The 13,581-nt window shown below is 51.8% G+C and overlaps 1 protein-coding gene across 1 annotated transcript in view; it reads left to right on the top strand.

Annotated features, from left to right (window-relative positions):
- The window catches only part of LOC119439969 (neprilysin-like), a 500,589-nt gene that overhangs the window by 45,093 nt on the left and 441,915 nt on the right, over window positions 1-13,581 (top strand). The window contains exon 4 of the mRNA XM_049662689.1: window positions 7,446-7,523. Within this exon, the coding sequence (XP_049518646.1) occupies window positions 7,446-7,523 (78 nt within the window). The remainder of the gene's footprint in view (window positions 1-7,445; window positions 7,524-13,581) is intronic.

Here is a 13,581-nt window from a genome sequence, read left to right as displayed (position 1 = left end):
AAGACAAAATCCCTGTCAGTGATAGGGCGGCGCGCCCTCTACCACTTTTTCCCGCACCTACACATTCTCTAATCACGCCCTCTAATACTTTTTCCTGCACCTGCACAGTTCTCTAAGAACATAATGGCACCTAACAAACAGCATTCAATGTGTGCTAAAACAAAGCAGGCGCAGAATAAATGCCAGAGAATGCACCATAATTACCAATTCGTTAGCATAAGTGTTGTTTCCTTGCTCTGACAGACGATTAATTATTTTATTGCGATAGTAATGATATGGACACTCAGGCGCGGATCCAGGGGAATGACCAGATGTCCTGGCCCCCCCTCAGATTTCGCATCGCCCCCTCGCTGACGGGGGATGGCCCTGTCGCGAAAAAATATGACCACCTGCATTCTTAAAAAGTATATTTCGCGAGTACCAGTGGTAGCAGCCAAGAAGTAAAGCTAGCTCGCTCACAGCTTAGATGTATTCCATGGGGTGCGGTGTCGCGAAGTTGCCGTAGTTATTTATTCTCATGAACACCTTGGACATTCTGGCACCGGCTGTGCCTTACTGGTCCCATCGGTGGCTTCGAATGAACGAGGGGACGTCCCTTTTGCCAAGCATGCCGATGTGCACGCGAGCGCCTTCGCGCCTGAATAACTTAGTTCCCCCTCGGAGTGTCATCGGTTGCCTCATTGGCTGTCACCGGTTCCACACCAATCTGCTTAATGAAGAGATCTCTCGCTGAAGTGTTCATATATAAATAATAACAACTAACAGCTAAACTAGAACTACGCATAGGCAACTTTTTTTAACTGTAGCACTCATTGTGATCACAGTTACACGTTGACAATATCTAGCACGACCACAGTACCGTTCGTACGCTACAAGTTTTTCATTGTAACTTCGCAGTTTCATTGTCGTACATTAAGCATGGAGGCTCAAACCTGCCGGATCCGTTTGTCTGAGTGGGCGTTCTCGCGGAGCGGGGCGAAGCCTTGAGCCGCGTCTGCGAAGGGGGGAGCGTGACGTCAGCGGCCTACGCCAGCGCGCGGACCTAGGATGACGTCGCGTGGTTAGAGAAACGGGAGCAGATGCCGCCTTGTGTAAAAGTAGACGTCGAGTGGGAAACAAAATATGAAGACGCTGGCTCGCGCTCTCGGCTAACACCCACATTGTTCTTCTTATAGGTGGCGTCGTGAGTCTTCATACGCGGTGATTCGCATATCGTAAACACCCAGCGTAGTGGTTGTCGCGTTGGAGCGGGCGTTACGCCCGTATTCAAGAACGTTCCTCTAGTCAACACAACACCTTGACTCAAGAGGAAAGATAGCACAGCCATCCCTCCAAAGAAGTGGTCACTGAGCTTCATGATCATTCACGGGATTTCTTTAGAATTGTCGCGTCTTTATCATCGAGAAGGGGAGCTGTGCTCAAGAAGGTGAGGAACAGCTTCGAGTCGAGGGCTCTATGAGAATAGGGAGTTAGTCCTCCAAAGCAAACAACAGTGTATCAGCCGAACACAAAGAATCTTAAGGAATCAAGGTGTCCCAACAGAGCTCCAAAAAACGGACGCGTGCTTACGCATTTATAACGAACCTGCAACAGATAATCCGTAATTTTATTTTAAGAAACATACAGGCTAGACATACTGGGTTTCAAAATTAAGTTTATGGTTTTCTTAAAATTAGGCACTGGAAGGCACGTGAAGACCATCTGCGCAAATAGTTAAGTGGCCAGGGACACAAAGTGAGATGATAATTATCGTTGTTAGTAGCCGAATTAACTAAATTGAATAATTAACATTATTTTGACTGCAGTAAGTGTGTATGTTTGTATTCAAAGTTAGAGGCAGTCGTGTTTCTACACAGTTTCACTTGGAAGAATTCTTCTAGCATGTCGTGCTCCGAGAAATCCAACTCCAAATTGTCATTGTCGTTCGCATGATTACGGATGCAACTTGCAAGAGAGTGAGGATCGGCGCGAAGCTCCTCCCTGATGTGACGCGGCTGTTGCGTGCGGCGTTTAGTCTGACAACGGGGCGGAGGCATTGGCAAAGATAAACTGTCCCCTTTCCCCTCACGGCTGGTGAAATGAAAAATCGAAGAACCCGCGATCGGGGCTGTCGTAACACGCAACCGCGCAGCCTGTAAAGATGGCGGCAGCTGCCATGCCGAGATACTGGCGCGAGCGGAGAAGCCGGAGGGCAGTGCGTGTGCGTAATGGTGACTAGACAACCGGCATGGTCCTTGCCTGGCTGCGCAAATAAAGTGATTGCTGATTTTCAAGTATTGTAAGTTTTATTGAAATAAAAGCAACAACTTCACCATCAACAGCCGAAACCTTTTTAGCTATGCTAACGAATATTTCATACTGCCGCTTTAAGTTTCGTGTTGTCATGCACAATCTAATGACAACACTTCATCCATCAAGATGTGAACGCCCTAAAAATGTTCAAAATGCCTCCCTTCTACAGCAACACAAGCATAAACTGCTCTCACGTCGACGTCGACTCGTAACTCTGCGCAGTACGACAAGTGAAATTTGGAGTCGGATGTCTGGAGCACGGACACGCGAGAATAATTCTGTCGACTGATACTGTGTAGAAACACGACTGCCTCTAAGTTTTCAATGCAAACATACCCACTCACTGCAGTCAACAGAAAGTTAATTATTCAATTTTACTTAATTGGGCTGCTTACGCGATAATTATCATCTCACTTTGTGCCCCCCTGGCCACATAACTTATTTCCACAGGTAGTCTTCGCGTGCCTCGCAGTGCCTAATTTTATGAACACCATAAATCTTACTTTTGAACACCCGGCATTATCAGGCACAGCCCCCAAGCACATGGCTGTATTGGGTAACGTCCTTTTCCTATAAACTCGGAAAAACCGATACCTGGCTTCGCTACGGATCTGCTTCCTCTTTCTGGGGTTTCACGTGCCAAAACCAGTTCTGATTATGAGGCACGCCATAGTGGAAGGCTCCGGATTAATTTTGACCACCTGGGTTTCTTTAACGTGCAGTACAACGCAAGCACACGGGCGTTTTTGCATTTCTCCTCCATCGAAATGCGGCCGCCGCGGCCGGGATTCGATCCCGCGATCTCGTGCTCTCCAACGTAACGCCTGAACTCACTGAGCCACCACGGCGGGCTACACGTGTTGCTCTAGCCGTATAAAACGCGGATTTATCGTGAGCAGAAACGGTGAATTTCGGTAAATAAGAAAGGCTAATATCATCATCATCAATGACAGAAGCTGACCCCTATGAAAAAAACTTGGATCCGCCCCCGTGGACACTCCAGGCGCATTTCAGTGGTCGTCGTCGTCTCCGTGAGGTTGCGTATTAAGTCCAAGGGCATTAAAATCGTCGCCGCGTGTCGTGCGCCATACCTGCGAATGAAAGCGTGCAAGGATGAGCCGGTGATGGTGGTTCAATCTAGAGCACTGCACGGGCCAATTTTTGCGGCCCGGGTCCGGCCCGGGCCCGTTTTCACATTGGGCGGCCCGCCCGAGCCCGAACAAAACTTTTATGGCGAGACCCGGGCCCGGCCCCTGCCCGCAAATAAACTACGTTACCCGCCCGGCCCGGCCCGCCACCCCTTTACCTTAAGCCCGAGCCCGGCCCGAGCCCGACTCGAAACCGGCCCGAACCCGGCCCGAGACCGAAAAGGACATGTTTTTCAGAGTTGAGAAGCCCGAGAATAACTCGCAGAAAGCCCGAGCCCGGCCCGGGCCCGCGTCAAAAAACCCGAGCCCGGCCCGGGCCCGAGTCAAAAAGCACACGCCGTGCCCGAGCGTGGCCCGAGGCCGTGAAAAAACTCCTCTACCCGGCCCTACCCGCCCAGCCCGCCCACGGGCCGGGCCGGGCTCGGGCTTACGGGCCGGGCCGGGCTCGGGCTTTCGGGTAAGCCCGATCCCGTGCAGTGCTCTAGCTCAATCTCGTGCACGCAAGGGAGGACGGGGGGAAGCGCACTGTCCTCGTTTGTGCGCGGCTCTGAGGGAGAGGAGGAGGGTGGGCGTTCTACTCCCGGCGCTGCTCTAAGGCGCGGCCGGACGGGTGCGCGCCCTGCAAGCCATTTTGAAATCCATCTGCGATGGGGACAGCGTTCACCGTGCGCTGAGTTTTCGCGTTTTCGCAGCTCAGTTCGCGTTGACGCGAGGGCAGCATGCAGGTCAGTTCACTCGCTGATGCTGCCGCGCTTCCTCACTCCAGCATTCTGACATCCGAGTTCCGCTGTCATCGTGTGAGATGTGTTGATGTTTTCTTGTGCGTGCATGATACCATGTGTTAACTTAGTACGCCTATGTTTACAAACTTCTAAGGCCGATAAATATACTATCGTTACTTCGTATTCCTGTCTACTAATTTGCTATCGCAATCGGTGCTTCGCCTTTCGGGCGAAAGTGCGACTTTTGCCCTGTCATGAGTAAGAGATACATGCGGAAGAAGAACGATGATGACGAAGAACACGCAGTGTTCCAACAACACGAGCACTCGAGGCACGTGACCCGCCGTGATCGAGTGAAAAGGCAGCGCTGAGCTGGCATTGTCTGCGTGGACCCGGTCTGAGAAGGTAGCCTCGCCAGCACCGCACTGGCTACAGGAGCAGCGGGTATGCGGCTATGGAGGCCGTGACGCTGGCAGTCGAAGGCGTGGCCGTCGACCTTGGCGACGTTCCAGTTAGGCTCCTCGGGCTGGCTGCAGCCTCTCACGGTAGTTCCGGGCGCTCCAGCAGCAATCCCCCTTCGAAGGCTGGCCAGCGGCCGCACGCAACACAGTCCCCCGGACACCTCGTCGTCACATGAGTAGGGTACTGAACGGAAAGGGCGGCCGAACCCGTCGCTAGGCCTAACCTGCCGAGCCATACTGCCCCGTCATCGACGATGACCGGGTTACTCAGGCGGCTACATCGGCGGCTTCTTGTACAGGATCGTCGGGTGACGCGACCCTAGAGGAGACTCGACTTGAACGTGGAATCCACAAGAGTCGACGACAAAAACGTGAGAGCGTTCCACTCATGCAATGACGCAGCCAGAGACTAAGGTTGTCAGACTGCTGGGAGGTTGAGGTCTAAGACTGGAGATAGGGACAGCATAACGAGTTGCCAACTTTCTTTGTGGTTTAGTTAGAGCAGTATGTATGAGTTTATTGTTTATTATCCTCAGTTTGTTTATTGGGGGATACTTTCTTTTGTTTTGTATGATTAAATAACGTGTGCTGTGCCGCCATACGTGTCTCAGTCAACCTCATAAACACCCACGCCCCCGAGATCTGTGACAAAACCACAATCACTGCATATATATTTGAATAAGGAGAATCGGACGTGACGAAGATCATGAAAGGAGTCATCAATCCAGACAGAACTACAAACGCGCTTCTCCGTGACGTTGTTCAGCTTCCGTTATTGAACGCGAGAGCGCACTGTACCACTTACCTTTTCCACAGAAAGAATGCGTTACGCCTCGGTCCTTCACGAAGGCGGAATGATAATGAGCACAAGCACCGGTATTCTGTGTTGACTGACCTCTTTCTCCCTGCGTTAGTTTTATGGAGATCATTCATTGATATCAGGGGAGAACGCTTGGTTGATAATGGGGGGTTTCTTTTGTTGTCGATATTGAAAGCAAGCAGCCAGCAAAGATATGTAAGAAAGTGCATATTCTCTTCTTAGGTGGGTAATTATCTGGAATTCATAATTGCTTTAAATTCTAGTGAGCGCGTGACACTAGTAATCTGCAACACTCAATACAACTGCGGAATGGGCAGCAGAATCACCTGCCGGCTCTAATAGGTGACTACGTTTCTGCTGAAACGTTGCCATTCGCAAGTAAAACAGAACTCCGTTGTCAGCGTTGTCAGCTGGAATATCAAATAGCAAGGCAGGTACCATGGCAACGTTGGTGGGAAGGATACTGACGCTAGCAAATATAGACAGCATGTATTGGCTAAACAATTACTCCGTTAACACTATACCAACGCTTAACGGCATTCACCACTCAAGCTCAATCCCCATGTGAGCGATTTTGTACGCCACAGCGACGGCTTCCAGCGACGAAACAAGCCGTTGCGCGAACAGATCGCCAGTTCTTGTCTCTTGGTGGCTCGGTTCAGGAAATTTAGAATTCGTCGCCCGACGCCTGGAAGAGCTATGAGCGACTAGCCAACAGCATCAAACCGGAACAGGATGTACATCAGTGATATGCTACTGGGTTGTCGCACGAAACTAGCAAACGACAAAGTTTGATGCGCGCCAGGAATAAAAAAAATAACAAGAAAACCTACTGCAAGACCTTCAGACATATGTTATGCTGTTCTGTACGGCAAAACAAACTACTTATGTTATTATAGCTTGCATCAGGCCAGTTTCGGTACACATTTCCTGCCCTCATACCAGCCTCGTCCGGGCGACGTCGCTCAAAGTCATCGCTCGCGTAAGGTTATACCCGTGCCACACGGGCAAAGTAAAGTGCACTTTGAGTGACTGCACTTCGGGGCTAGTGTCATTCGCAGGCTGCCACACGGGAACGCTTAGTGACACTCACTGCAGAGCGCACTTGCCGGCGAGTGTGTTCGGCGAACTCACTTCGCGGCGGCGAAGTATGTAGCCTCGTTAGCAATACTTAAAAGGTACTTAAAGTGATATTGAAAGAAGAGTCAGGAGTAATGTTTAATAATATTGTTTCAAATTGCTAACATTACAAGATAATAAAATGTGCCACACCGCAAAAAAAAAAAAACAGCAAGAACAGCAAAAAAAAAAAGAGAAAACAAAACTACTCTTGCTCTCGGGCTGTTCACGACCACGCCGGATAAAGACTGCGCCGTTTGGCGGATCGAGTCGTTTTGACTGTTGCTGGTCAAGTTGCCGTCGTCGCCGGCGCTTATAAATGTGGCTTGTAAATGTTGTTTCTAACAATAATGAACTGTTTTCGTGCACACATTTTAATATTAATAAATGTATGCTATCCCGTCTGACTCCCGGTCGCCATGGCCATCAATTTGAAAGAACACTTTTCTTTCTCGTGTAGCAGCGCACCGCCTAAGTGACACTCAGCGCGCTGAAGTGCACTCGCTCAAAGTGCACTTTACTTTGCCCGTGTGGCACGGGTATTAGATTCGTAGGCGCCAAGTAGATGCTACCACAATCTCCATGATGTTGCATGTCGCCACCGCGCGCAAGATTCATACATGGGGACGGGACAATAATCGGATAGCCAGTTGACGAGTGAGCCGAAACTACGCACTTTCATGCTCAAGAGGCAATATGCACTGTCCCAACCTCAATTGTATCGTCCTTATGTCCTGATTTCAATTAGCATATCTGCAAACAAAACTTAATGCAATGTAAACAGTGGGCTAAACAGCGGGATGATATGATTCGTCTCCCATATCGAACGTGAACGTTGCCATTTTCTGGTGCTACCATTTATTAGTATTATTATTATCCCTAGCTCTCGAATCCTGTGAATGGTTCCCGGCTGGCTCCTTCTGTGGCATCAATCTCCGAGCTACAGCAGAATTTCTCAAATGTAAGTCACTTCTTATTGCATTGATTGAAAAATACACTTAAGGCAAAATAATTAGCACATCGCACGAACGTGAATAAGTTCCTTTTCATACCCAATACACATTCATGAAAGAAATAGTAGTCAATGAGCACCAATAAGCACGAGGGCGCTCAGCTGCCAGTGTGATAACAACCAAGGCCGCCCGCAACAATTTCTGGTATTTGAATTTCATGCAGTTTTCTATAATACTGCTACACGCGTGTGGTATTTGATTGTTTGACCGAGGCGCGCGGGCGCCATCACTCGAGAAAAGAAGAGGAAGAACGAGCTGGGCTCGCGCTGTGAAACTAACCGGTCAGCGCTGCAACCGCTGTTGTAAATACATCCTGTAAATAGTTGCCCGTCTTACTGACTCGTTCTTCGCGTAACATCGTGGGGAGGTGGAACGTTCCCCGTCCTCGCCACGGAGCTCCGAAGCGGCCGCACCGTCGTCTTCTCAGCCATGGCTTCCGATGGGAACACCCCGTCGCCACCTACAGCTGCGGCGCCTACCACAACGTACGTTACGGTTCCTAGTCTCCGTGATCCTGGACATTCTCCGCCCAAAATGGCGTTGACGTCGACGACTGGCTCAGCATGTGAGCGTGTTAGCCGAAGCCACCACTGGGACCCTACCATCATGCTTGCCAATGTGATATATTATCTGGACGGGACACCGCTTGTCTGGTTTCGCACCAATGAGGTTGAGATATCCAGCTGGGACACTTTCAAAGCGGCTTCGCGACCTCTTTGGCAACCTGTCAGGTCGCCAACAGGCTGCGCGAAAGGAGCTTGCTACCCGTGTCCAGTCGTCGACAGAATCGTATGTCGCCTACATACAGGAAGTGCTCGCGCTTTGCCGGAAAGCCGACGAGCACATGACCGATGTTGACAAGGTGGGCCATATCCTAAAGGCATCGCGGACGACGCCTTCAATTCGCTCGTCTATAACGCCGGTTCTACTCTAGAAGCCATTGTCAAAGAATACCGCTGCTTCGAGATAGCCAAAAGCCGCCGCGTCCTCCCACAGTTTTCCCGGCTCCCAAACACCCCTGCCACGTCCTCTTGCTCCGCTCTTACTGCCACACGACCATTTCAAGAGAACGTCACGTGTATCGGTCGCCGTGACATTGAAGCGGCGAGTCCGGCCCCCCTTCATCCACGACCCCTCGACGGTACCTTGATCCAGCGGCCCCTACTATTTCCGTCATACAAGCAGTTGTGCGGCAAGAAATTGCCAACCTTGGCATCCCTACCGTCCTGCTCTGTCTCCCGACCTGATTCGGCATCCATTCCCATGGCCACATCCTTCAACGACAGTATTTTCGGCTCCCCGACCACGCAATCCTGCTGAATGGCGTACCCCCGACGACAAACCGATCTGCTTCCTCGCTGCCACCGAGTTGGTCAAGTATCCCGCCACTGCCGCAGCACCTGGATGCCGCCGTACTGGAGCTCATTCCCTGCTCCTCGCCCATACGCCGACGCTCGCCGTTACTCACCTCGCCGTCCGTACTCTACTTCTGATGCCCCTGACAGCCGCTCCTCCGGGCGATCGCCGTCGGGGGGGTCGCCTCAACGCCGTCGCTCCCCGTCACCCCAGCCTCGCCGCTTTTCCTCGCCAGACCGGCCGGACGGAAAACTAGGCCATGCAGCTCTTGGAGGTAGTGCTGCATCCCGTCCGTCCTGTACAAATCCTCCGCTGACGCTCCTCACGAACGCGAACCTAATTGGCGTAGACGTGGATGGTGTTCCATTCAAGGCATTGGTTGATACTGGAGCCCAAGTGTCCATAATGAGCGCTAATCTTTGTCGTCGCCTCAAAAAAACTTCTTACGCCTGCCATCACTCGGGCCGTACGCGTCGCCAATGGCGCCACTGTTGCCGTCAGTGGTATGTGCACTGCGCGCGTAGGAATTGCTGGCCGCCACGTTCCAGTCCTGTTCACCGTGCTGACCAGTTGCCATCACGACCTCATCTTCGGGCTCGACTTTCTGACGACGCATTCTGCCCTCATCGACTGTTCCACCAGTACGCTGTGCCTCGAGCTTCCTCTTGTTTCCGACGTTCGCCCCTAAACCACCGAACACCCTCTGCACTACAGCATTTGTTCGGTTACCTCAAAAAGCCCTAACCTTCGTCGAATTGGCCTCAACGGCAACCGTGCCTGATGGCGACTATGTCGTTGCACCTATTCGTGACGTCCTCCTGGCGCGCGACGTCTCTGTGCCACACTCCGTCGTTACCCTTGCCGCTAATCGGATGTGTCTCCCCGTCATCAATTTTGGCTTGACGAAGCAAGTGTTACCTGAAGGCATAGTGGTGGCCACGCTCCGGTCTGTGACAGACGACCACGTCACTGCTTTTGCAGCCGACGCGTCTCCAGATCCTCCTGATTACCCACAGGATGCCTTGAACCTCGACGGCCCATTGCGTCCCATGGTCGCTCCGGACCTCGCCCCTGACCAAGCAGCCGCCCTATATCGCCTTTTGTTGTCCTACCGCGACATATTTGACACTGAAAATCGCCCACTTGGTCAGACGTCCCTTGTTCAGCATCGGATAAACACTGGTGATGCTGTTCCCATTCACCGCCGACCGTATCGTGTGTCCACGGCAGAGTGGCAAGTTATTCAGCAGGAAGTAAACAAGATGCTCGCCAAAGGCATTGTTGAGCCCTCGTCGAGTCCTTGGGCGTCGCCGGTCGTGCTCGTCAAAAAGAAAGATGGCACGTGGCGTTTTCTGCGTTGATTACCGCCACCTAAACCGAATCACTAAGAAGGACGTTTACCCTTTACCAGGTTTTGACGACGCTCTTGATTGTCTTCACGGTGCCAAATACTTTTCGTCCATTGACCTTCGATCTGGTTATTGGCAGATTTCCGTTGATGAGCAAGACCAAGAAAAGACCGCTTTCGTCACTCCAGATGGCCTCTACCAATTTAAGGTTATGCCGTTCGGTTTATGCAATGCCCCCGCCACGTTCGAACGGATGATGGACTCTCTGCTTCAAGGTTTCAAATGCTCAACTTGCCTTTGTTACCTCGACGACGTCCTTGTGTTTTCTCCTACATTTGAGACGCACCTTGAGCGCGTTGCAGCCATCCTTGACGTCTTCCGCAAGGCTGGGTTCCAATTAAACTCATCGAAGTGCCACTTCGGGCGCCGACAGATTACAGTGCTCGGCCATCTCGTCGATGCTTCCGGAGTACAACCCGACACGGAGAAGGTTCGAGCTGTAACGGCTTTCCCTGTACCTCAGTCTGTCAAAGACGTCCGGAGTTTTGTGGGGCTCTGTTCTTATTTCAGACGGTTCGTGAAAGATTTCGCAGCAATTGCTCAACCACTCACAGAACTTATGAAGAAAGACGTGCCTTTTACGTGGGGTTCCCCTCAGGCTGCCGCATTTTCACGCCTTATCACGATTCTGACTAATCCACCGATCTTGGCCCACTTTGACCCGTCCGCACCAACAGAGGTCCGAACCGATGCCAGTGGTTATGGGATCGGCGCCGTCTTAGCGGAACGCCAACACGGCCACGACCGCGTTATAGCCTACACTAGCCGACTCCTGACAACTGCAGAGCGCAACTATTCGATTACCGAGCGCGAATGTCTTGCTCTCGTCTGGGCTGTTTCAAAGTTCCGCCCATATTTATATGGCAAGCCCTTCTCAGTAATCACAGACCATCATGCACTGTGTTGGCTTTCGTCGCTCAAGGATCCTACTGGCCGGCTCGGTCGTTGGGCTCTCCGACTACAAGATATCCCTACACAGTGACGTACAAGTCGGGACGCCAACACCAGGACGCAGATTGCCTCTCTCGCTACCCAGTCGAAGACCCGACCTCTACGTCTGAACCTGACACCGACGCCTGCGTTCTCTCTGTTTTTCCTCTGGTCCATGTCGCCGACGAGCAGCGCCGTGACCCGTCCTTGCGTGTCATCATTGACCGCCTGGAATCTCCACTTGCCGACAGTTCCCTTCGCTTATTCACACTTCAAGATGGCGTACTCTACCGCCACAACGTTCACCCCGACAGCCCAGCATTACTCCTTGTGATCCCTAAACACCTTCGCTCGGCTGTTCTCCACGAACTTCACGACCTCCCCACTGCCGGTCACCTCGGTGTGTCACGTACCTACGACCAGATCCGCCGACGCTTCTTTTGGCCTGGGCTTGCTCGCTCCGTTCGAAGATACGTAGCTGCGTGTGATACATGCCAGCGACGCAAGACACCATCGACGCTACCTGCTGGGTACCTACAACCAATCGACATTCCAGCGGAGCCATTCTTTCGGGTTGGTTTAGATTTACTTGGTCCCTTTCCTCTTTCTCCCCTTGGGAACAGGTGGATCGCTGTGGCCACAGATTACGCCACGCGCTACGCCATCACCCGAGCGCTCCCTACAAGCTGCGCCACAGATGTTGCCAAATTTTCTTTTACGCGACGTGATTTTATTACATGGAGCTCCGCGACAACTTCTCACAGACCGTGGCCGGATATTCCTGTCAAAAGTTATCGCGGGCATCCTGCAGTCCTGTGCCACGAGGCACAAGCCATCCACGTCATACCATCCGCAAAACTAATGGCCTCACGGAGCGTCTTAATCGCACTCTCACAGACATGCTCGCGAAGTATGTCTCTTCAGACCACACAGACTGGGACCTCACTCTGCCGTTTGCCACCTTTGCCTATAATTCCTCGCGCCACGACACAGCCGGCTGTTCCCAATTTTTCCTCCTGTTCGGCCGAGAACCAGCACTGCCCCTCGACACAACTCTCCCTGTTCACGCGGCACCCACCAGTGAATATGCACTTGATGCCGTCGCCCGCGCTGCTCACGGAAGGGAAATTGCCCGTGACCGCCTTTTGAACTCCCAAGAGAGTCAAAGGCGTTTGTACGACCAGCGACACCGAGACGTGCACTTCCCGCCTGGTTCTTTGGTGCTTCTATGGTCTCCGTCGCGTCAGGTCGGCCTGTCAGAAAAACTGCTGTCGCGTTACACAGGCCCCTATCGATTGCTTCGTGCCGTGACTCCCGTGACATACGAGATCGCCCCTGACGCCCCATCTGCTTCCCAGTTCAGTGATATCGTGCACGTTACACGACTGAAGCAGTATCACCCTCCCAGTGATGACATTTAGACGCTCCGGGACGTCGCTTCTGCCGCCGGGGGATTATGCTACACGCGTGTGGTATTTGATTGTTTGACCGAGGCGCGCGGGCGCCATCACTCGAGAAAAGAAGAGGAAGAACGAGCTGGGCTCGCGCTGTGAACCTAATCGGTCAGCGCTGCAACCGCTGTTGTAAATACATCCTGTAAATAGTTGCCCGTCTTACTGACTCGTTCTTCGCATAACAATACGATACGAGTAAAAAAATGACATTTACTTTACAAACTAGTTGCGCATGTGAGTTTAAATTGCGAGGCGCAGTGCCACGGATAGATATACCTACAATAAAGAAAAGCACCCAGGGGATAATGGCAGCAAACATGCCTACCCAGTCAAAAAATCCATCAGATCTAACTTGCTGGACATGTAGAATTCTTAAAGGTCTGCTAGGAGTTATTACTGGCACTCTCCCAATACCATCAAGGTTCTTGACAGTCATTCAATAATTTCTACTGGCACCTTCCCAACACCACTAGGACTCCTGAGGGCCGTTCAAGAATTTCTATGGGCCCCTAGACATCACCATTAGGACTCTTGGTGGTCACTTAGAAATTCTACGCGCACGTTTTCGTCACCATTAGGACCCTTAATAGCCGATCAAGAAGTTCTACTGGCAGCTTTCAAACGCCATCAGGACCAACATAGCTAAAAGAAAATGGCACCCGCTATGCGTGTAAAGTCCCTGTCGGGCCTGACATGGATCCGATGTGCGCAAAATGTCGACGTCAATGATGGTCTGACTAATCAGCAGACCATCTTTTTGAAATACAAGTTTACCACGTAGACAGGCAAGGACGCCAACACAACCGATGTTTGCGACTCGTCGTAGTGTGACAGCATTTCGCGCCGCTGACGCCTGC

The sequence above is a fragment of the Dermacentor silvarum genome, chromosome 2 (assembly GCF_013339745.2).
Source record: "Dermacentor silvarum isolate Dsil-2018 chromosome 2, BIME_Dsil_1.4, whole genome shotgun sequence".
Lineage (NCBI taxonomy): Eukaryota > Metazoa > Arthropoda > Arachnida > Ixodida > Ixodidae > Dermacentor > Dermacentor silvarum.
This window is presented reverse-complemented; position numbering and strand designations above follow the sequence as displayed.